The 24360-nt window shown below is 49.7% G+C and overlaps 1 protein-coding gene and 1 long non-coding RNA gene across 4 annotated transcripts; one reads left to right on the top strand and one right to left on the bottom strand.

The window, feature by feature from the left end:
• Positions 1–5786: 5786 nt before the first annotated feature.
• On the bottom strand, positions 5787–14911 carry LOC129525253 (uncharacterized). 2 transcript variants are annotated; one of them, XR_008669418.2, is made up of 5 exons: positions 14791–14911; positions 14256–14512; positions 12423–12520; positions 11738–11824; positions 5787–6076 (listed from the first exon to the last, which is right to left on the bottom strand). It is a non-coding gene; the product is annotated as an uncharacterized lncRNA (long non-coding RNA). The 2 variants fall into 2 exon arrangements; XR_010129128.1 differs by lacking the exon at positions 14256–14512.
• RELA (RELA proto-oncogene, NF-kB subunit) lies at positions 14778–24342 on the top strand. Of its 2 annotated transcripts, none has more exons than XM_019036857.4 (11): positions 14778–15113; positions 15734–15760; positions 15851–16002; positions 16104–16252; positions 17726–17817; positions 18144–18275; positions 19119–19223; positions 19442–19654; positions 22011–22091; positions 22184–22258; positions 22946–24342. In XM_019036857.4, exons 1-11 carry the CDS (start codon positions 15107–15109, stop codon positions 23566–23568), a joined length of 1656 nt encoding a protein of 551 aa, XP_018892402.1. In that variant the 5' UTR covers positions 14778–15106; the 3' UTR covers positions 23569–24342. The 2 variants fall into 2 exon arrangements, with proteins under 2 accessions (XP_018892402.1, XP_055210487.1); XM_055354512.2 differs by lacking the exon at positions 14778–15113 and adding an exon at positions 15352–15560.
• Positions 24343–24360: the final 18 nt, after the last annotated feature.

Raw genomic sequence — 24360 nt, 5'->3', positions numbered from 1 at the left:
GACCGTGGGGAGAGGGAGAGGGCGAGGGCGAGGGCGAGGGCGAGGGCGAGGGCGAGCCGCAATTAACATCTTAATGAGGAACAAGAACGCTTTTCTTATAAGATCTGGAAAAGACAAGAATTTCCACTGTTACCACTTCTTTTCAAACTTGTACTAGAAGTTCTAACCAATGGAGTAGTTTTGTTTTGGGTTTTTTTGTTTGTTTGTTTGTTTTTGAGACGGAGTTTTGCTCTTTTGCCCAGGCTGGAGTGCCGTGGCGTGATCTTGGCTCACTGCAACCTCCGCCTTCCGGTTTCAAGCAATTCTCCTGCCTCAGCCTCCTGAGTAGCTGGGATATACAGACGCCTGCCACCATGCCCAGCTAATTTTTGTATTTTTAGTAGAGACGAGGTTTCACTATGTTGGCCAGGCTGGTCTCAAACTCCTGACCTTGTGATCCACCCGTGCCTCGGCCTCCCAAAGTGCTGGGATTACAGGCATGAGCCATCGCATCCAGCTTGTTTTGTTTTTAAAAGAGAATTAAAAGGCATTCAGATTGGAAAGGAAAAGGTAAAGCTGCTTTTATTTACAGACAACATGATCATCTATGTAGAAAATCCTAAGGATTTACAAAAAATGGAGGTACAAGAACTAATATGTGAGTTCAGCAAGGTTGTATGTCTCAAAAAAAAAAAGATACATGGATAAGAAATAACATGTGAAAAGATTCTCAAAAAAACCCTCAAATCTCTGACAATAAAAAGAGTAAGAACAAATCAATACTCTAATGAATGAAAGGGAAATATAATCACAGATATAGCAGATTTGTTGTTGTTATTTTTTGAGATGGAGTCTCGCTCTGTCGCCCAGGCTGGAGTGCAGCCTCTACTAAAGGGAGTTGCAGTCAGCTCACTGCAACCTCCGACTCCCAGGTTCAAGCGATTCTCGTGCCTCAGACTCCGGAGTACCTGGGATTAGAGGTGTGCACCACCTCGCCCAGCTAATTTTTGTATTTTTAGTGGAGACGGGGTTTTGTGGTATTGGCCAGGCTGGTCTTGAACTCCTGATCTCAGGTGATCTGCCTGCCTCATCCTCCCAAAGTGCTGGGATTACAGGCGTGAGCCACCACACCCGGCCAGATGGGGTGTGTGTGTGTGTGTGTGTGTGTGTGTGTGTATGTTTTGGGTTTTTGTTTGTTTGTTTGTTTGAGGCAGGGTCTCACTCTGTTACCTAGGCTGGAGTGGCACAATCATAACTCACTGCAGCCTTGACTTCCTTGGCCCAAGTGATCTTCCCACTTCAGCCTCCTGAGTAGCTGGGACCACAGGTATGCACCACCACACCCAGCTAATTATTATTATTATTTTTTTTTTTTGAGATGGAGTCTTGCTCTGTAACCCAGGCTGAAGTGCAATGGCATGATCTCGGCTCACCACAACCTCCGCCTCCCAGCTTCAAGTGATTCTCCTGCCTGAGCCTCCCAAGTAGCTGGGATTATAAACATGTGCCACCACGCCCAGGTAATTTTGTATTTTTAGTAGAGATGGGGTTTTTCCATGTTGGTCAGGCTGGTCTTGAACTCCTGGCCTCAAGCGATCCTCCCACCTCGGCCTCTCAAAGTCCTGGGATTACAGGTGTGAGCCACCATGTCTAGCTGAAGATGCTAAAAACATATGAGAACTGTCCTTAACACAAATAAATTTGAAAACCTAGTGCCCTGCTGAAACCTAAACCCCAAGGTGATCAGAAGTGGGAGGTGATTAAGTCCTGAGAGTGCGATTAGTGCCCTTATATTAATAGAAGATACTTTTGCCCCTTCTGCCGCTTGAGGACACAGTAAAAAGGCACCATATTGGCCGGGCACAGTGGCTCACGCCTGTAATCCTAACACTTTGGGAGGCCGAGGGGGGCAGATTACCTAAATTTGGGAGTTCGAGACCAGCCTGACCAACATGGAGAAACCCTGTCTCTACTAAAAGCACAAAATTAGCTGGAGGTGGTGGCACATGCCTGAATCCCAGCTACTCAGGAAGCTTTGGCAGGAGAATTGCTTGAACCCAGAAGGCAGAGGTTGAAGTGAGCCGAGATCGCACCATTGCACTCCAGCCTGGGCAATAAGAGTGAAACTCTGTCTCAAAACAAACAAACAACAAAAAAAGAAAACAAAAATAGCCGGCTGTGGTGGTGGGCACCTGTAATCCCAACTACTTGGGAGCCTGAGACAGGGAGAATTGCTTGAACCCAGGAAGCAGAAGTTGCAGTAAGCCGAGATCGAGCCACTGCACTCCAGCCTGAGCGACACAGCAAGACTCCGTCTTGGGGGAAAAAAAAAAAAAAAGAAGGCACCATATTTGAAGCAGAGAACAAGCCCTCACCAGACACTGAACCTGCTGGCACCTTGACTTGGACTTCCCAGCCTCTGGAAAGCAAGCAATAAATTTGTTGTTTGTTAATTACCTAATCTAAGGTATTTTGTTATAGCAGCCGGAATGGTAATATTCCATTGACTCAAGAAAAATGGAATAATCCTATAAATACTAAATATTCATGTATATTAAAGAAATTGGCCAGGTGTGGTGGCTCACATCTGTAATACTAGCACTTTGGGAGGCCAAGGTAGGAGGATCACTTAAGTCTAGGAGATTCAATCAAGATCGGTCTTTCTGATCTTGATTAGAGAACTCTTATAGAAGAATTTTCACTGCAACCTCTGCCTCCCAGGTTCAAGCATTCATTTAAAAATTTTTGCAGATGGCAGATTGTGGGGCTTCTCAGCCTCCATAACCTTGTCAACCAATTTCCATAATAAATCACCTCTTATCTGTTTGGTTCTTTCTGGAGACCCTGGACTAATGCAAATGGATTAATAAACTGTGGGCCAGGTGCAGCCCACAAAAATTCATTTAAAATTGAATAATTTTACCATATTAAAACTCAGGATTTCTGTTCCTCAAAAGACATCCTCATACTACAATTTATCTAAGAAACTCTGGATATAAAATATATTTTTTAAGAAGAAAGAAGAGGCCGAGTGTGGTGACTCACACCTGTAATCCCAGCACTTTGGGAGGCCAAGAGGGGCAGATCACCTGAAGTCAGGAGTTCAAGACCAGCCTGGTCAACATGGTGAAACCCCACCTCTACTAGAAATACAAAAATTAGCTGGGCATGGTGGTGCACGCCTGTAGTCCCAGCTACTTGGGAGGCTGAGGCAGGAGCGATTATTGCTTGAACCCGGGAGGCAGAGGTTGCAATGAGCTGAGATCATGCCACTGCACTCCTGCCTGGGCCACAGAGTGAGACTCCATCTTAAAAAAAAAAAAAAAAAAAAAAAAAAAGAAGAAGAAGAAGAAGGAGAAGGAAAAAAACACATGATGAAATAGAAAAAAGTGGCCGGGCGCGGTGGCTCACGCCTGTAATCCCAGCACTTTGGGAGGCCAAGGCGGGCAGATCACAAACTCAGGAGATCGAGACCATCCTGGCTAACATGGTGAAATCCCGTCCCTACTAGAAATACAAAAAATTAGCCAGGTGTGGTGGCGGACACCTGTAGTCCCAGCTACTCAGGAGGCTGAGGCAGGAGAATGGCGAGAACCCGGGAGGTGGAGCTTGCAGTGAGCCAAGATTGCACCACTGCACTCCAGCCTGGACGACAGAGCGAGACTCTGTCTCAAAAAACAAAAAAGAAAAGAAAAAGAAAAAAAAAAGAAAAAAGTGGTTATCAGTCTGAGTGTGGTGGCTCACACCTGTAATCTCAGCTCTTTGGGAGGAGGCCGAGGTGGAAGTATTACTTGGGCCCAGGAGTCTGAGACCAGCTTCGGCAACAAAGCGAGACCTCATCTCTACTAAAATTTTTTTTAAAAATTAGTGGGGTGTTAGCTGGGCGTGGTGGCCCACGCCTGTAATCCCAGCACTTTGGGAGGCTGAGGCGGGCGGATCATGAGGTCAGGAGATTGAGACCATCTTGGCTAACACGGTGAAACCCCATCTCTACTAAAAATAAAAATAAAAATAAAAATTAGCCAGGCATGGTGGCGGGCACCTGTAGTCCCAGCTACTCGGGAGGCTGAGGCAGGAGAATGGCATGAACCTGGGAGGCGGAGCTTGCAGTGAGCCGAGATCACGCCACTGCACTCCAGCCTGGGCGACAGAGCGAGACTCCATCTCAAATAAATAAATAAATAAATAAATAAATTAATTAATTAATAAAAATAAAAATAAAAAAATTAGTGGGGTGTTATAGTGAGTGCCTGTAGTCTCAGGCCTCAGTCTCCTCAGTCTCCTCTGAAGACTGAAGGGTGAGGATCCCTTGAGCCCAGAAGTTTGGGGCTACAGTGAGCTATGATTGCACTATTGCCCCAGCCTGGGCAACAGAGCAAGATCCCGTCTCAAAAAAAAAAATTAGTTACCTATAGGGGAAGGGAGACAGCAGGTTGGAGAGGACAGGGATAGAAACAAGACTTCTTTTACTATATCTTGTTATATAGATTTGACTTTGGAACGATATAATATTTCACATCATTATGAAGAAAAATAAAACTTTAAAAAGCAATTCCTAAAAAAGGAAAATAAAACTATGTATCAATTTGCTGGTATAACTTTATGGAGATTAACTATTCAAAGAGATTCAAAACAAAGTTATCTGACTATCATCCCTAGTGGGCTATAACCTAAGGACAAGAACTACAAAAATATATTTTCAGAAATCATATTATGTTGAATCATAAGTTTTATGAAAAATAAAAAAAGAAAAAAATCATTATGGAGGTAGAGTTGGTATCATTATTCTGAAACTGTTTTGTATACAGTGTGAGATAAAGCAAATGAGTAATGGGTTGGTGTCACTGAGAACTGAGGCTGGGTGCAGTAGCTCATATCTGTAATCCCAGCACTTTGGGAGGCTGAGGTGGGAGGATTGGTTGAGCCCAGAGCCAAGGAGTTCAAGATCAGCCTGGGCTGAACAGAGCAAGACCCCATTTCTAAAATTAAATAAAAAAACAGAGAAAGAATTGAGATTTTTAAAATTGTGGTTAAATATATATAACATAAAATCTACCATGTTACCCATTTATAAGTGTGCCACTGAATGGCACTTAGTACATTCACACTGTGTGCTACCATCAATCACCACTATCCTGCTCCAGAATCTTTTCATCATCCCCAACATAAACTCTGCATCTGTTAAGCATTAACTCACCATTTCCCCTTCTCTCCAGCTTCTTGTAATGGGTATTCTACTTCCTTTCTCTACGAATTTGACTATTGTAGGTATCTCACATAAGTAGAATCATATAACATTTGTACTTTTGTGTCTGGATTCTTTGACTTAGCATGTTGCCTTCAAGGCTCCTCAATATAGCATGTATCAGAATTCCCTTCCTTAAGGCTGAATAATATTCCCTTGCATGTATATACCACATTTTGGGGTTTGGTTTTGTTTTGTTTTTGAGATGGAGTCTCACTCTGTCACCCAAGCTGGAGTGCAGTGGTGTGATCTCAGCTCACTACAACCTCCGTCTCCTGGGTTCGCGCAATCCTCCTGCCTCAGCCCGCCAAGTAGCTGGGATTACAGGCATGCGCCACTACACCCAGCTAATTTTGTATTTTTTTTTTAGTAGAGACAGGGTTTCGTGGGGTTTCACCATGTTGGCCAGGCTGGTCTTGAACTCCTGGCCTCAAGTGATCCACCCGCCTCGGCCTCCCAAAGTGCTGGGATTACAGGCATGAGCCGCCGTGCCCGGCCGCATTTTTTTAATCCATTTGCATTAATCCGGGATCTCCAGAACAGAACCAAACGGATACAGATATATAAGAGGCGATTTATTATGGGAATTGGATGACAAAGTTATGGAGGCTGAAAAGTCCCACAATCTGCCATCTGCAAGCTGGAAGACCTGGAAAGCCAATGGTTTAATTCACTCCAAGTCCAAAGACCTGAGGACCAGGTGAGCCAATGGTGTAATGTCTCGGAGTCTGAAGGCCTCCAGGAGCTCTGATGTCTGAGAAGTTGGATGTCCCAGCTCAAGAAAGGAGAGAATTCACCTTTTCTTCACCTTTTTGTTCTATTTGCGCCCTCAGTGGATTCGATGATGGCCACCTATGTTGGATAGGGTGGATCCTTTTACTCAGTCTGATTCAAATACTAACCTCTTCCAGAAACACTCTCACAGACATACCCAGAAATAATTTTCTACCAGCTATCCGGGTATTCCCTGGGCTGGTCAAGTTGACACATGAAATTAACTATCACACTGGTCATGCGTCAATGGACATTTGGGTTGTTTCCGCCTTTTGGCTATTGTGAATAATGCCGCTATGAACACTGGTGTACAGATATCAATTTGAGTTCCTGCTTTCAGTAGTTTTGAGTACTATGAAATTTCTGGATCATGTGTTAATTCTGGTTTAATTCTTTTGAGGAACCGCCATACTGTTTTCCAGAGCGACTGCACCGTTTTACATTCCCACCAGCAATTCAGAAGTGTTCCAATTTCTCCACATGTTCTCCACATCTCCACATTTCTCAGCAAACAGCTGTTACCTTATTTTTCTGATAACAGCCATCCTAATGGGTGTGAAGTGGTATCTCTTTGTGTGTTTTTGTTTTGGTTTTTGTTTGTTTGTTTGTTTTGAGGTGGAGTCTCGTTCTGTTGCCCAGGCTGGAGTGCAGTGGCGCGATCTCGGCTCACTGCAAGCTCCGCCTCCCGGGTTCACACCATTCTCCTGCCTCAGCCTCCCGAGTAGCTGGGACTACAGGCGCCCGCCACCAGGACCGGCTAATTTTTTGTATTTCTAGTAGAAATGGGGTTTCACCATGTTAGCCAGGATGGTCCTGATCTCCTGACCTCGTGATCCACCCGCCTTGGCCTCCCAAAGTGCTGGGATTACAGGCGTGAGCCACCGCACACAGCCTCTTTGTGGTTTTTATTTGCACTTTCCTGATAGCTAATGATGTGGAGCATCTTCTCATGTACTATTGGCCATTTGTATATCTTCTTTGGAGAAATGTCTTCAAATCTTTTGCCGATTTTTGAATTATTTGGGTTTTTTCTTGTTATTAGTTCTTTTTTTTTTTTTTTTTTTGAGACGGAGTCTTGCTCTGTCGCCCAGGCTGGAGTGCAATGGCACGATCTCGGCTCACCGCAAGCTCCGCCTCCCAGGTTCATGCCATTCTCCTGCCTCAGCCTCCCGAGTAGCTGGGACTACAGGCGCCCGCCACCAGCCCGGCTAATTTTTTGTATTTCTAGTAGAGATGGGGTTTCACCGTGTTAGCCAGGATGGTTTCGATCTCCTGACCTCGTGATCCGCCCGCCTCGGCCTCCCAAAGTGCTGGGATTACAGGCGTGAGCCACGGAGCCCGGCCTATTATTAGTTCTTTATATGTTCTGGGTATTAATCCTTATCAGATATGTAATTTGAAATATTTCCTACCATTCTGTGGGTTGATTTTTTACTTCAGTATATTGTATTTGATGTACAAAAGTTTTTAATATTTATAAGCCTAATTTATTTTTTTCTTTTGTGGTCTGTGCTTTTATGTTGTATCCAAGAAATCACTGCCAAATTCAATGTCATGAATATTACACAACATAAATGATAACATATAAACAATAAAAACATAATAACATATAAACAATCAAAAACATGGGGCACTATGTTTTTTTCTGAGTTTATAGTTTTAGGTCCTACATTTAGGTATTTGGTCCCTTTTTAGTTCTTTATTTTATTTATTTTTTTTTTTTTTGAGACAAGGTCTCGCTCTGTCGGCCAGGCTGGAGTGCAGTGGCGCAATCTCGGCTCACTGCAAGCTCCACCTCCTGGGTTCACGCCATTCTCCTGCCTCAGCCTCCTGACTAGCTGGGACTACAGGCGCCCGCCACCGTGCCCGGCTAATTATTTTGTATTTTTAGTAGAGACAGGGTTTCACCGTTTTAGCCAGGATGGTCTCGATCTCCTGACCTCGTGATCCGCCCACCTCGGCCTCCCAAAGTGCTGGGATTACAGGCGTGAGCCACCGCGCCCAGCCCCAGTTCTTTATTTTTTTGAGACAGTGTCACACTCTGTCGCTTAGGCTGGAGTGCAGTGGCATGGCTCACTGCCGTGAACTCGAACTCCTGGGCTCAAGCAATCTGTCTCAACCTCCTGAGTAGCTGGGACTACAGGCATGCTGCACCACCATGCCCAGCTAATTTTTTTCTTTTTTTTTTTTTCTTTTGTAGAGATAGGATCTCACTATGTTGACCAGGCTGGTTTCAAACTCCTGGGCTCAAGTGATCTTCCCGACTTGGCTTCCCAAAGTGCGGGAATTACTGATGTGAGTCACCAGGTCCAGCCATTTGATCCATTTTGAGTTAATTTTTGTATATAGTGTTAGGTAAGGGTCAACTTCATTCTTTTGCATGTGGATACCCAATTTTCCCAAAACCATTTGTTGAAAAGATTGTCCTTTCCCCCAGTGAATGGTCTTGGCGCCCTTGTTGAAAATCATTCAGCCGTATACGGAAAGGTTTTATTTTTATGGGCTCCCTATTCTGTACAATTGGTCATATGTCTGTCTTTATTTTTTTTTGGAGACAGAGTTTCACTCTTGTTGCCCAGGCTGGAGTGTAATGGCTCAATCTCGGCTCACTGCAATCTCCACCTCCCGGGTTCAAGCGATTCTCCTGCCTCAGCCTCCCAAGTAGCTGGAATTTCAGGCATGGGCCACCATGCCCGGCTAATTTTGTATTTTTAGTAGAGACGGGGTTTCTCCATGTTAGTTAGGCTGGTCTTGAACTCCCGACCTCAGGTGATCCGCCCGCCTCAGCCTCCCAAAGTGCTGGGATTACAGACGTGAGCCACCATGCCCGGCCTATATGTCTGTCTTTATGCTAGAATCACACTGTTTTGATTACTGTAGCTTTGTAGTAAGTTTTGAAATCAGGAAGTATGAGTCCTCCACCTTTGTTTCTCTTTTTTAAGATTGTTTTGGTTATTTGGGTCCCTTGAGACTCCATATGGACTTAATTTAGAGTGGACTTTTCTATTCCCTCAAAAGAAAATCAAGATTTTTGACATGGGAGAAACATGTAAAGTGACTAAGGTTAAGTTAAAACCCTGTAATTCTAGCTGGGCATGGTGGCTCACACCCGTAATCCCTGCTGCACTTTGGGAGGCTGAGGCAGGTGGATCACGAGGTCAGGAGTGTAAAACCAGCCTGGCCAAGATGGTGAAACCCCGTCTCTACTAAAAATATAAAAATTAGCCAGGCATTGTGGCAGGTGCCTGTAATTCCAGCTACTCAGGAGGCTGAGGCAGAGAACCCAGAAGGCAGAGGTTACAGTCAGCCTGGGCAACAGAGCAAGACTCCATCTCAAAAAATAATAATAATAATAAATAAATAAAAATTTAAAAACCCTATAACTCTAAATTTGAAAATGAAACATTAGTATGAACTCCTGATGCATTTCGTATTTTAAAAAAATTACAGCCAGGTGCGGTAGCTCACGCCTGTAATCCCAGCACTTTGGGAGGCCAAGGCAGGCAGATGACAAGGTCAGGACAGGAGATCGAGACCATCCTGGCCAACATGGTGAAACCGTGTCTCTACTAAAATACAAAAAAATTAGCAGGGCGTGGTGGCGCGTGCCTGTAGTCCCAGCTACTCAGCAGGCTGAGGCAGGGGAATTGCTTGAACCTGGGAGGCAGAGGTTGCAGTGAGCCGAGATCGCGCCACTGCACTCCAGCCTGGCGAATGAGCAAGACTCTATCTCAAAAAAAAAAAATTACCAGCTAGGCTGGGCACAGTGGCTCATGCCTGTAATTCCAACACTTTGGGAGGCTGAGGCAAGAGAAGTGCTAGAGCCCAGGAGTACAAGATGAGCCTGGGCAACATAGTGAAACCTCTTCTCTACTAAAAAATAAAAAATTAGCTGAGCATGGTGGTGTGTGCCTATAGTCCCAGCTACTGGGGGACCTGAGGAGGGAGAATCACTCGAGCCTAGGAGTTCGAGCCTGCAATGGGCTATGATCACACCACCACTGCAATCCAGCCTGGATGACAGAGCAAGACTCCCATTTTTTAAAAAATTACTGGCTGGGCATGGTGGCTCACGCCTGTAATTCCAACACTTTGGGAGGCCGAGGCGGGCAGGTCACTTGAGGTCAGGAGTTGGAGACCAGCCTGACCAACATGGAGAAACCCTGTCTCTACTAACAATACAAAATTAGCCGGGCGTGGTAGCGCATGCCTGTAATCCCAGCAACTCGGAAGGCTGAGGCAGGAGAATCACTTGAACCCGGGAGGCAGAGGTTGCAGTGAGCCGAGATCATGCCATTGCACTCCAGCCTGGGCAACGAGAGTGAAACTCTGTCTCAAAAAAAAAAAAAAAAAAAAGTACTAACTATTCACCGAAAACATCTACAATGACTGACTCAGTAGCAATAAGTATCCGAAGTACTCAAGCTGTAGTCTTTAAATATCATTTCCTACTAAGAGAAATCAGGACTCCTTGGAAAGCTGTCTGATTCCAGATCTGGGACAGAAAATTTACTAGATGAGTCTAGAAATATCTTTTCAGGCCAGGCGCTGTGGCTCATGCCTGTAATCCCAGCACTGTGGGAGGCCAAGGCAGGTGGATCACCTGAGGTCAGGAGTTCGAGACCAACCTGACCAATATGGAAACCCCATCTCTACTAAAAATACAAAAATTAGCTGGGTGTGGTGGCACACTCCCGTAATCCCAGCTACTTGGGAGGCTGAGGCAGGATAATTGCTTGCACCTGGGAGGCAGAGGTTGCAGTGAGCCGAGATTGCACCATTGCACTCCAGCCTGGGCAGTAAGAGCGAAACTCCATCTCAAAAAAAAAAAGAAAAAAGAAAAGAAATATCTTTTCATACCAGACAGCAAAGAAGCTATCACAGGCTACTGTAATTGCTTTTTTTAATTTTTTTTTAATAGACATAGGGATCTGGCCATGTTGACCAGGCTGGTCTTAAACTCCTGGCCTCAATCAGTCTTCCCCATTCAGCCTTCCAAAGTGCTGGGATTACAGGTATGAGCCACAAAGACTCATATATTGGAATTGTGTCAAAAGGACTGAAGAACAACCAACTTGAAGAAGTTCTCCCTAACCAAAGATGAATAATTTGAATTTCAATAACTATACTTGATTAAAACACAGCTAATATATTTAAATCCATGCATTCATTAAGATTTTAAAAAACTCAGCTGGGTTTGGTAGTTCATGCCTGTAATCCTAACATTTTGGGAGGCTGAGACAGAAGGATCGCCTGAGCTCAGAGGTTCGAGACCAGCCTTGGCAACATAGCAAGATCTTGTGTCTACTAAAAATTAAAAAAAAAGAAATTAGCTGAGTGTGGTGGTGCACGCTGTTAGTCCTAGCTACTTGGGAGGCTAAGGTGGGAGGATTGCTTGAGCCCAGGAGTTTGAGGCTGCAGTGAGCAACGAGTCACGCCACAGCATTCCAGCATGGCGACAGAGTGAGACCCTGCCTCAAAAAATTGTTTTCTTTTTAATTAGCTGGGTGTGCTGGTGAGTGCTTATAGTCCCAGCTACCTGGGAGGCCGAGGTAATAGGATCCCAACTGATAGGGGCGTTGGTGGGAGAAAAAGTAGGTTTACTGATTTATTTTGAAAGCCAGCAAGACTGAGAGGATGGTGTACTAGCGTTCTAAAGTACCATTTTAAGTCAGTACAATCTTAGGCTCTTTCTATGTTAAGGGCAGGGAAGAGAAGGAGGGTGTGGTCAAGAAGTACCCCATGGCAGACATCTGGGCAGCAGCGAGGGTCCGAGGAGGTTGGGAACTTCTTTGTCCTTGGTCCAGTCACAATGCTCCTATAAATCTTTAAGAAAACATAGTTGTTTACATACTTCTTTAACCCCAGACTAAGTTTTAAAAACTACACGACTGCTGTTTTTACATATTAGCTCAGTGCTCTAAAGCTTATGGCAGCAAAAAATTAGAAGTCCAAATGCCCATGGCTGAGCACGGTGGCTCACGCCTGTAATAGCACTTTGGGAGGCCGAGACGGGCAGATCACCTGAGGTCAGGAGTTAGAGACCACCCTGGCCAACATGGTGAAACCCTGTCTCTACTAAAAGTATAAAATTAGTCGGATGCAGTGGTTCATGCCTGTAATCCCAACATTTTCAGAGGCTGAGGCGGGTGGATCACCTAAGGTCAGGAGTTTGAGACCAGCCTGGCCAACATGGTGAAACCCCGTCTCTACTAAAAATACAAAAAGTTAGCCGGGTATGGTGGCAGGCACCTGTAATCCCAGCTACTCAGGTGGCTGAGGCAGGAGAATCACTTGAACCCGGGAGGCAGAGGTTACTGTGAGCCGAGATTGTGCCATTGCACACCTGCCTGGGCAACAAGAGTGAAACTCTGTCTCAAAAGAAAAAAAAAAAACAAAATTAGCCGGGCATGGTGATGCATACCTGTAATCCTAGCTACTCAGGAGGCTGAGGCAGGAGAATCACTTGAACCTGGGAGGCAGAGGTTGCAGTGAGCCGAGATGGTGCTATTGCACTCCAGCCTGGGCCACAAGAGAGAAACTCCATCTCAAAAAAAAAAAAAAAAAAAAAAAAAAAAAAATGCCTGTCTTCAGGATGAATAAACAAACTGTGGTATATTTACACAACAAAATAGTATACAGCAGTGAAACAGTGAATTAACTGTGAAACATGAATCATAGTAACAGGTTGAGTGAAAAAAGCAAGTAACAAAGAACAACAAATCATATGATGCCCTCTTCATAGAAGTTCAAAACTGGCCGGGTGCGGTGGCTCACACCTGTAATCTCAGCACTTTGGGAGGCAGAGGCTGGCGAATCACCTGAGGTCAGGAGTTCGAGACCAGCCTGGCCAACATGGTGAAACCCCATCTCTACTAACAAAATACAAAAATTAGCTGGGCGTGGTGGTTGGCCCCTTTAATCCCAGCTACTCAGGAGGCTGAGGCAGGAGAATCGCTTGAACCTAGGAGGCGGAGGTTGCAGTAAGCAGAATGCCACTGCATTCCAGCCTGCGTGACAGAGTGAGACTTTGTCTCAAAAAAAAAAAAAAGTTCAAAACTAAGGAAAACCAAAAGATATATTGTGTAGGCATGCAGATATAACTCTTTTTTCTTTAAAATACAGAATTCTGGGCCAGGCGTGGTGGCTCATGCCTGTAATCCCACTTTGGGAGGCTGAGGTGGGAGGATCGCTTGAGCCCAGGAGTTTGAGACCAGCCTGGGCAACACAGTGAGACCCATCTCTATTTACAATAAATTAATTAATTAATTTAAAAAATACAGAATTCTGGCCCAGCGTGGTGGCTCACGCCTGTAATCCCAGCACTTTGTGAGGCCAAGGGGGGAGGAAAGTTGAGCTCAGGAGTTCAAGACTAGCCTGGACAACAAGGTTAAACCACTTCTTTACAAAAAATACAAAAACTTAGCCAGGCATGGTGGTGTGCTCCCGTAGTCCCAGCTATGCAGGAGGCTGAAGTGGGAGGATTGCTTGAGCCCAGGAGGTAGAGGCTGCAGTGAGCCGAGATTGTGCCACTGCACTCCAGCCTGGGCGACAGAGACAGACCGTGTCTCAAAAAATAAATAAATAAATAAATAAATACAATACAATACAGAATTCTGGATGGTGGTGGCCCCTTGAGTTTTGCAATGGGTACATGGGTGTTTATCGTATTAATTTAAAAGTTATAAATATACATGAATTTTAAGAAGAGGATCCATGCAAGGTTCAATGATAATTGTATATCATTAACCAAAGATTTTAATTAATCCATTCTGTCACCTGAAGTCGGCCTCCCCCGCCCCCTGCCAAAAGTAAACACTTTTCTAATCAGGGCCAGCCACTGGAGAAACTGAAATGAGTGGGCGGGGTGCTAACTCTATTTTCACTTTTCTCTTCCTGTTTCTTCAGAGCCTGGGAAACAAGTCAGAATTTCCAATCTTTTCCAATTCCCACATGATTTCCTAATTTAAAACGAATTCAGAGAAAATAAAAAAGTCTTTCTCCATCTGGAGAAGACCCCGCCCCCTGCAGTGGAGCATCCTCCTTTGGGGATGAGGCCTGGGGTGGGGCTGCGCCGGCCCCAGCCTCCACACGGACGCGCCTTGGGCTTGGTCTTGGGGGAGCTACCTGCACTGTGGGGTCACATGACAGAATTAGTGGTCAGCCCTAGCTGGAGGTCCAGGGCAAACACAAGCGGGGGCAGGGGGGTGGGGGGTCGTGACCCTGCTGATTCAAGTGTCCCCTGTGGGTCCCGCACCTTCTGAGACACAAGCGCCAGGCTTCAGAGACGAGGCTCCGGGATTTACCCCTGGGGGCCTCCTGCTCCCATAGCCGATGAGAGCCGGCAGTTTGGCTGTATCGTAAGCTGGCGCTTTAGCTGGAGAGGGACGAGCCCTCGGCCAGCTCGCCAGCGGGAGGGCCTCAGTCGTCCCATCCGGGCTGTAGGCTCCGCAAAGCTCTTGATGCACTGTCAGGCTGGGAGGTCCGGCCGCTCCCCTTCCCCCACAGCCGCATCTAGATTGGGGTGGGTAGGACATTTTAACGTGCTTCTGAGACAGCCTCCACCGAAAGGCACCTTTAGCGATTAGGAAACCCGCGCGGAGTTCAACCACCCGGCCTCTGCGGCGCAGAAGGCCCGGTCGGGCCTTTCCCTGCGCGGGGCGGGCGGCCGCAGTCCAGTAGCCCTGGCTTTGCTCCAGACCCGGCCCAGAGTGACATCACCAAACTCCGCCGATCGGCGGGAGGGGGCCCTGAAATCCCCTAAAAACAAAGTGAGTAATCGGCGGACCCACCCTCCAGGCGGGGCCGGGACCCGGGAGCTAGCCGAGCCACCGGCACGCCAGCCTCTTCGTCCTCGGCGAGGCGCGCACTTGGCCCCGACCCCCGGCAGCGGCTGTGCGTGCAGCCTCTTCGTCCTCCGCGCGGCGCGCACTTGCTCCCGGCCCCTGCGCCGGGCGGCGGCGGGGCAGCGCGCAGGCGCGGCCGGATTCCGGGCAGTGACGCGACGGCGGGCGCGCGCGGCGCATTTCCGCCTCTGGCGAATGGCTCGTCTGTAGTGCACGCCGCGGGCCCAGCTGCGACCCCGGCCCCGCCCCCGGGACCCCGGCCATGGACGGTGAGGTCGCCCTCTGACCCTGCGGGGTGGCATCGCCGGGGCCGCCGCGGCTGTGGCGGGAGCCCCCGCGCCGCTTTCCGCCCCTTCCTGCGCGGACGGGCGCTGCGCAGGGAGCGGTCGGCCTGCCGGATGGTGGCGCGGGGCGGGGCAGGCGGGGAGGGGTCTGACTCAGTTTCCCCTCTGGGTGGAGGGGGTGGCCCTTGACTCAGCATCCTCCCTGGGTGGGGGAGCAGAGGGAACCTTGACTCAGTTTCCCTCCACACCGTCCACGGGGGCAGCTCTGGCTTCGTTTCTCTATTAGGGGAGAACGCATCTGATTCAGTTTCCTCTCTGGAGGGAGGTGGGGCGTGCCCTCCCTCAGTTTTCCTTAAGAAAGTACAACAGGCCCTGATTCAGCTTCCCTCGGGAGAAGAAGGATTCCTTACCCCGTTTTCCCTCAAGAAGCAGGTGTTTCTGGTTCCTTTCCTCCACCCCTTAGTTTCACCGCAGGTTCTAGGGAGCAGGTCCTGACTCAGTTCCCCTGGGAGGGAGCCTGGCTTCTCCTCTCCGTGGAGAGCAGATTCCCCCTTGTGAGAATGGGCATTGGGTGTGTGCTGACACTGATCTCCCTCCCCTTTCAGAACTGTTCCCCCTCATCTTCCCGGCAGGTAAGTGGCCCTCGTGGCGGTCGGGGAGGTGCTCCCTGGGGTAGGGCAGTGGGGGCAGACGCCTAATGGGGCTGCGGTGTCCCCTGGCAGAGCCAGCCCAGGCCTCTGGCCCCTATGTGGAGATCATTGAGCAGCCCAAGCAGCGGGGCATGCGCTTCCGCTACAAGTGCGAGGGGCGCTCCGCGGGCAGCATCCCAGGCGAGAGGAGCACAGATACCACCAAGACCCACCCCACCATCAAGGTCAGCACTGCGCCAGGGTGTGCGGGGAAGGGACTGTGGAACCCCAGCCCTCTGTGTTTGGGAGTCAGGTTTGGATGTCTGGGTCTCTGTACTTTGGACAGATCAATGGCTACACAGGACCAGGGACAGTACGCATCTCCCTGGTCACCAAGGACCCTCCTCACCGGCCTCACCCCCACGAGCTTGTAGGAAAGGACTGCCGGGATGGCTTCTATGAGGCTGAGCTCTGCCCGGACCGCTGCATCCACAGGTGAGGTCCCTGCAGGCTAGGAGGCCCAGCATGAGGGGACAGGAGGCGGGCTATGAAGTAGCCGCTACAGTGTTACTCCTTTCTGGACACAGGGCAGAATTCCTCACTCCTTGCCCTGACTCAGCTCTGCACGTAAACTCCTTTTGTCTTGAAATTATCTATTTGTACGTCTACTCTAGCAGATAAGAGCTCCAGGGGATACGGATGGGTCCCTAATCACTTCTGAATTCCTGACCCCTGTAGCTGGAAGGACAAGTCCCTCAGAGTCACGTCTCTTGTTTGAGGAAGAAAACTGTTGAACCAGCACTCTCCCCTGGAGTTGACATTGCAGTTGACAGAGACAGGCTGTAAAAAAATATACAGGCGGGGCATAGTGGCTCATGCTTATAATCCTAGCACTTCGGGAGGCCAAGGCAGGAAGATCTCTTGAGCCTAGGAATTCAAGACTAGCCAAGGCAACATAGTGAGACCCCATGTCTACAAAAAATAAGAAATTAGCTGGGTATGGTGGCATGCGCCTATAGTCCCAGGGAGGCTGAGGTGGGAGGATCGCCTGAGCCCAGGAGGTCACTGCTGCGGCAAGCTATGATTGCACCACTGCACTTGGGTGGCAGGGCGACACCTTGTCTTTTTTTTTTTTTTTTTTTTTTAAGACAGAGTCTTGCTCTGTCCCCAGACTGGAATGCAGTGGCACGATCTCAGCTCACTGCAACCTCCACCTTCCGGGTTCATTGCCATTCTCCTGCCTCAGCTTCCCGAGTAGCTGGGACTACAGGTGCCTGCCACCACGCCTGGCTAATTTTTTGTATTTTTTAGTAGAGACAGGGTTTCACCGTGTTAGCCAGGATGGTCTCAATCTCCTGACCTCGTGATCTGCCTGTCTTGGCCTCCCAAAGTGCTGGGATTACAGGCTTGAGCCACTGCACCCGGCCCGACACTGTGTCTCTTAAAAATAAATAAATACACAGATAAATAAACAAGGTGCTGTCAGAGTAACAGTTTCAGTCCTGAAAATAAAACAAGGTCATAGGATAGAAGGATAACCTGGGGTGGGGGAGTTAGGGGAGCTGGTGTGTGATGACTTTAGATTGGGAGGTCAGGGAAGGCCTCCCTCAGCTAAGACTTGAATGGTGAGAAGGAGGAGAGAAGTAGGAAAAGAACATTCCAAGCCGACCAAACAAGTGCAAAGGCCTTGAGGTGGGAATGAGTGTCCTGTGTTTAGAGAGTGGAAAAGGAGCCCCGGTGGCTGTAAGCAGGGAGCCCACAGGGAGGCTGGCAGGGGCAGGGGCACGGAGGTGCTTGTCAGCTGAGTGAAGGGACAGGGTTCGTTGCAGCACAGTAGGAAGCCACTGGAGAGGGTTAGGCATGGAGCGATGATCTAGGGGTGGGCAGAGTAGGAAGGAGCAGGCTGGGCAAGGCAGGAAGGTCCGGGCTCTGTGAGAGACAGTGGGACAGACAACTGGGGGCGCTCAGTTTCCAGAACCTGGGAATCCAGTGTGTGAAGAAGCGGGACCTGGAGCAGGCTATCAGTCAGCGCATCCAGACCAACAACAACCCCTTCCAAGGTGAGGGCAAACCTGCCTGCCACACCCGCACCCTCTGTCACCCTCCCCAGCCCGCCTTTCCTGCATCTCCCTCACTGGCCAAGACACAGTAAAGCTGGAATCTTGGTGCCCATTCAGTACTCTCCCACTTTTCCATTGGGAAACTGAGTCCCAGGAGGGGACATGACATTCAGGCCACAGTGGAGTCAGTGCTGGGTTCTGCCTCCTCTAGGACTTGTGTTTCACACACGCACCAGCGGCCCTCCCAGCGCAGAGCTCTCTGCCCCCACTGATAGCACCTATATCCCCACTTCCCCTGCTCTCCTGATCGCCTGTTTTCTTGGCAGTTCCTATAGAAGAGCAGCGTGGGGACTACGACCTGAATGCTGTGCGGCTCTGCTTCCAGGTGACAGTGCGGGACCCATCAGGCAGGCCCCTCCGCCTGCCGCCTGTCCTTTCTCATCCTATCTTTGACAATCGTGAGTAGCGAGGGAGATGCAAGAAGGGGAGCGGGTGGGCCTGAATAGGAGGAAGGGGGTTGGGGTGAGTGTGGCCTGCAAGAGGCGCTCTGGCCTCATTCAATCATCTTGTGTATTTGTCTCCTCTTCTCTGCCCAGCTCTTTGTTGGCTGGGGAGAGAGGGCAAAGAAGACCCAGAGCTGTCCTTGAGGAGTAGCTCTGGCCTGGCAGGAAGTCTAGCAGAGAGTCTGATGGGAGATGGGCATTTTCAGTATTGTGTGATGAGAAGGTGGTGTGCCCACAACTGCGATAATGACTCTAGGAAATGAACTCCCAGGAACAAGATAGTGTTCGAGAATGATGATTCAGTGATGGAAGCCCACAGATGAATTGGGCTGACTGATCAGCTGCAGTCTTTAATTAAGTAACCAGCAGGATGAATGGAAATAAAACGAATCTGGAGCCCCAAGGATGGGAAACCAGGATAAACTGGGGGTCAAGAGGGAAGGGCTCATTGCCAAGGTGGGTATGGACTGGCCTTAAAGATTGCTTTGGTCAGGTGGAGAAAGAGTGTGATCAGATTGGCACCCACTGGACTATAAGCTCCGGGAGAGCAGAGAGGTTTGGGTTTTGTATGTGGTCGTATTCTTGCTTAGATCAGTGTTGAGCGCACAGTAGGCAAATACTTGTTGAATCGGTTGGGGTGAGGAGCTAATAAGAAGGTCTGACTTTGGCTGCAAAGGTGTAGGTGGCAAGCTCTGGGCAACCTTGACTCTGGGCTGGGCAGGGAAGTTGCATCTCCTGCAGGCCACCCTGGGGACCTCTCGTGGCTCAGGTCATCCTTCCTTGTTTTCACTGCCTCAGGTGCCCCCAACACTGCCGAGCTCAAGATCTGCCGAGTGAACCGAAACTCTGGCAGCTGCCTCGGTGGGGATGAGATCTTCCTACTGTGTGACAAGGTGCAGAAAGGTATACATCAGGAGGCAGGGGTGGGCTCTTGGGAGCAAGGGGTGAAGCTGAGCAGAGAAGGGGAGTGTCAGGTAACTGGCTTTGGATACTTCCTCCTGTGTCTCGGGGGCCTCAGGTGGGCCGAAGGGTGATGTATCAGAAGACAAGCATCAGAAGTTGAGGGGGAGACCATGGAGGGTTAGACACACTGACCCACACTGCCACCGCATCTCCTGCAGAGGACATTGAGGTGTATTTCACGGGACCAGGCTGGGAGGCCCGAGGCTCCTTTTCGCAAGCTGACGTGCACCGACAAGTGGCCATTGTGTTCCGGACCCCTCCCTACGCAGACCCCAGCCTGCAGGCTCCTGTGCGTGTCTCCATGCAGCTGCGGCGGCCTTCCGACCGGGAGCTCAGTGAGCCCATGGAATTCCAGTACCTGCCAGATACAGGTACACAGCTGGGGTGGCAGCATCAGGGCAGCTGGGCTCTGTGCCGTGAGAGAGAGGCCAAGACTGCATGTCTGGGGCTGTAGTTGAGGGCCAGAAGCTGGAGTCAGAGCTTGGGGTCCAAGAAACTGGAATCCATTTCTTGCCTCATTTAATAATAATGATACCTCAGACATTGAGCTAGTACTACACATCTGCCCCTATTCCAGGCACTTCACTGGATTACCTGATTTTAATCTCATGACCCTTTTGAAGTAGGAGATAGTGTCCAACTTGCCTGGGTTCACGTGGCTAGTAAGTAGCAGAGTCTAGCAGAGTCAGCGTTGGAACCCAGGCCATTGGCTTCAGGGTCCTTTTGCCACACTGGTTGTCTTGTCACTACCATACAGCCCAGCCACATTTTGGTTGAGGTTTGAGTGTCCACTTGGTACCAGGGCCTGTGCCAGGTATTGTGAATACAAAAAATGAGTAAGACATGCTCCCTGCCCTTCAGAGTCTCAGTCACTTGAGGAAGACAAATGTGCAAAACAGATCCTTAAGTCACGGAATGACATGTGAAATGGAGGTGTGCGCAGAGAAGCACGGGGGCACAGTGGCCTCCGGGGAGCTGGAGACAGCTGCATGGAGAAGGTGGCATTGAAGCTGGAGAAAGACACGGAAGTGTGTTCTCCAGCCAGGTGGCCCAGCACCTGGAAGGGAAGGGGTGTTGGCAACTGCACGGCCTGTTCAGAGCCACCTTCGTGGTTTGAGCTGATGTTGGGCAGTGAGCAGGCTCAGAGATAGGAGGGCCTGGTTAAGCTGAAGGCCTCTAAGCAGAGAGGTGACAGGAGCAGATTTGGAAGTTGACTCAGGAGGCCACGTGTAGAAGATCAGAGACAGAGAGACTCAAAGCAGGGAGGCCATTCTGGAAATGTTGCTGTAGTCCAGGAAGAGAAGATGCGGCACAAACCTTACAGAAGGAATAGCAGAGCAAGATCACATCTCCACCACTGTCCTCAGTTACCCTTCAGCCCTGCAGCCATTTTGCGTCTTATAGAGCAAGCTCAGTCTCACCTCAGGACCTGTGTCTAGCTGTTGCCTCTGCTTGGAATGCCCAGGGTTTTAATGCAAGTGGCTCATGCCAGTCCTTCCCTGACCTCTAAATTAGTCCTTCCCTCTACATTTAGACTGTCCTGACCTCACTTCCGGTATTGTTACATCACCATATCGTCCCTGGACCACCGTCACTTGAGATTTTCTGGTTTGGTTTTTTTTTGTTTGTTTGTTTGAGACAGAGTCTCACTCCTGTCGCCCAGGCTGGAGTGCAGTGGCGCAATCTCAGCTCACTGCAACCTCCACCTCCCGGGTTCAAGTGATTCTCCCTGCCTCAGCCTCCCGAGTAGCTGGGACTACAGGTGCCCGCCACCACATCCGGCTAATTTTTTGTATTTTTAGTAGAGACGGGGTTTTCACCATGTTGGCCAGGGTGGTCTCGATCTCTTGACCTCGTGATCCACCCGCCTCGACCTCCCAAAGTGCTGGGATTACAGGCGTGAGCCACCATGCCTGGCCGAGATTTTCTGGTTTGTATATATGGTTGTGTCCCTCTCACTTTTTCACTAGGATGCCAACTTTTTGGGAGCAGACACCTTGTGTGCTTACTCACGGCTACATCCCCAGTGTCTAGAAGGGAGGCTGGCACATAGTAGGTGCTTGATAAATATGTGTCAAGTTACTGGTGGAGAGTGAGAGAAAAGAAGATAATCATTCCAAGGTTTCTAGCTTTGGTGACAGGGCAGATGGCAGATGGATGGTCAGGGAATACAGGAGAAAGAACCTAGTTTTTGAGGGATGATGAGGTTGTCTTTGAATTGATGGAATTGAAGTGCTTTGGAGCTACTGAAGTACCATTGTAATTAGAAAGTTCTGAAAGCTCTGACTAAAATATGAAACCATTAGAGATAAGAATAAGAGTCTCTGTTGAAGTCTTAAGGCAGTTGTGCCTCAGCTGCCCCAGAGTGCCAAGAAATTCTCGCCAGGCCTGGGTGGAGGCTGACAATGAGCCAGGATGTGAGCAGTGCAGGAAGGTGTGAGCTGGAGGCTGGGGCCCCCCAGGGCTCCTCTTTCCCCAGAGCATGGCCCCTGTACTCGGCCTCACCATGTGGTCTTAGAGGGGCAGATTTCAGCCAACAGAGGCCTCCAAAAGCTGTGGGATTCTCAGAACTGCTGAGTGTCACACATCCCTTCTCATTGGCAGAGAAGGTTGGGAGAATGGGTCTTGGGAAAGCCTGGCTCCTCGCCTTCCTCCTGAGGGGCCTTTGAGAGCGTCGGGGGCCCACCTGAGGAGAGCAAGTCCCACTTCTCCCCCTTACTTTCCCAGACGATCGTCACCGGATTGAGGAGAAACGTAAAAGGACATATGAGACCTTCAAGAGCATCATGAAGAAGAGTCCTTTCAGCGGTGAGATGGGGACTGGGAAAGCCAGAGAGGAAGGCAGTGGGCAGGGAGGGGACACCCTGGGGCTGAGAACTGACCTAGCCCTTGCCCTACAGGACCCACCGACCCCCGGCCTCCACCTCGACGCATTGCTGTGCCTTCCCGCAGCTCAGCTTCTGTCCCCAAGCCAGGTAAGGATTTCCTTTTGTCCCACTGGAACGACAGGTTCAGCTCTGTTCAGCTGAGGAGCAGTGGAGATGCAGACTCTTGGGCCCCATTACAGACCTACTGAATCAGAGACTTTGAAAGGATGGCGCAGGAACCAGCGACTTCCTGGGATGCTAATGCACACTGAAGCCTGGGAACCACCGTGCCACTTAAATTCTATATTGGGTATCTTGGGAATCAGAAGTTAAAAATGCAGAATCTCTGCTCTCATCTCTCACTTGAATTGGGGGAACAAAAATCACCTCTAAATTAGCAAGATGTGTGTGCCGGTGCGAGGCTCAAAAACTGACAAGCTCTCCACTTCAGGCTGCTGCTCACTTGGTGCTCCATGGGCTCATTGCCTCTCAGGACTTAGTTTTTCAGCTGTAAACTGAGGAGTCCAGCTTATCTCTCCAAGTGTCCCTTCCTCTAAAAGGCTGGAAGAGTTTCGTGGGCTTGAGTAGTCAGGGAGGACTCCAAGGTGGAGGTGTAGCTAGAACTAGACCCTACAGGCTGGGTCAGATGGGGTAAGAGGAAGGAGATAGGGTGTTGGCAGTGACTCCCTAGAGAGGGATTGAGCCTAAGCACCATGAAGAGGGGCTGGGGTACAGAGGACGGGGTGGATCTCTAGGGCTTTCTCTGACCCCTGCCTGTCTGTCTCTCTCCTCCAGCACCCCAGCCCTATCCCTTTACGTCATCCCTGAGCACCATCAACTATGATGAGTTTCCCACCATGGTGTTTCCTTCTGGGCAGATCAGCCAGGCCTCGGCCTTGGCCCCGGCCCCTCCCCAAGTCCTGCCCCAGGCTCCAGCCCCTGCCCCTGCTCCAGCCATGGTATCAGCTCTGGCCCAGGCCCCAGCCCCTGTCCCAGTCCTAGCCCCAGGCCCTCCTCAGGCTGTGGCCCCACCTGCCCCCAAGCCCACCCAGGCTGGGGAAGGAACGCTGTCAGAGGCCCTGCTGCAGCTGCAGTTTGATGATGAAGACCTGGGGGCCTTGCTTGGCAACAGCACAGACCCAGCCGTGTTCACAGACCTGGCATCCGTCGACAACTCCGAGTTTCAGCAGCTGCTGAACCAGGGCATACCTGTGGCCCCCCACACAACTGAGCCCATGCTGATGGAGTACCCTGAGGCTATAACTCGCCTAGTGACAGGGGCCCAGAGGCCCCCTGACCCAGCTCCTGCTCCACTGGGGGCCCCGGGGCTCCCCAATGGCCTCCTTTCAGGAGATGAAGACTTCTCCTCCATTGCGGACATGGACTTCTCAGCCCTGCTGAGTCAGATCAGCTCCTAAGGGGTTGACGCCTGCCCTCCCCAGAGCACTGGGTTGCAGGGGATTGAAGCCCTCCAAAAGCACTTACGGATTCTGGCGGGGTGTGTTCCAACTGCCCCCAACTTTGCGGATGTCTTCCTTGGAGGGGGGAGGCATATTTTATTCTTTTATTGTCAGTATCTGTATCTCTCTCTTTTTGGAGGTGCTTAAGCAGAAGCATTAACTTCTCTGGAAAGGGGGGAGCTGGGGAAACTCAAACTTTTCCCCTGTCCTGATGGTCAGCTCCCTTCTCTGTAGGGAACTCTGGGGTCCCCCATCCCCATCTTCCAGCTTCTGGTACTCTCCTAGAGACAGAAGCAGGCTGGAGGTAAGGCCTTTGAGCCCACAAAGCCTTATCAAGTGTCTTCCATCATGGATTCATTACAGCTTAATCAAAATAACGCCCCAGGTACCAGCCCCTGTATGGCACTGGCATTGTCCCTGTGCCTAACACCAGCGTCTGAGGGGCTGGCCTTCCTGCCCTACAGAGGTCTCTGCCGGCTCTTTACTTGCTCAACCGTGGCTGAAGGAAACCAGTGTAACAGCACTGGCTCTCTCCAGGATCCTGAAGGGGTTTGGTATGGGACTTCCCTGCTCTCCCTCTTCTCAAGTGCCTTAATAGTAGGGCAAGTTGTTAAGAGTGGGGGAGAGCAGGCTGGCAGCTCTCCAGTCAGGAGGCATAGTTTTTACCGAACAATCAAAGCACTTGGACTCTTGCTCTTTCTACTCTGAACTAATAAATCTGTTGCCAAGCTGGCTAGAGATCCGCTTTTT

This window comes from Gorilla gorilla, chromosome 9 (assembly GCF_029281585.2).
Source record: "Gorilla gorilla gorilla isolate KB3781 chromosome 9, NHGRI_mGorGor1-v2.1_pri, whole genome shotgun sequence".
Lineage (NCBI taxonomy): Eukaryota > Metazoa > Chordata > Mammalia > Primates > Hominidae > Gorilla > Gorilla gorilla.
The sequence above is the reverse complement of the archived record's forward strand: the minus strand, read 5'-3'. Positions and strand labels throughout refer to the sequence as shown.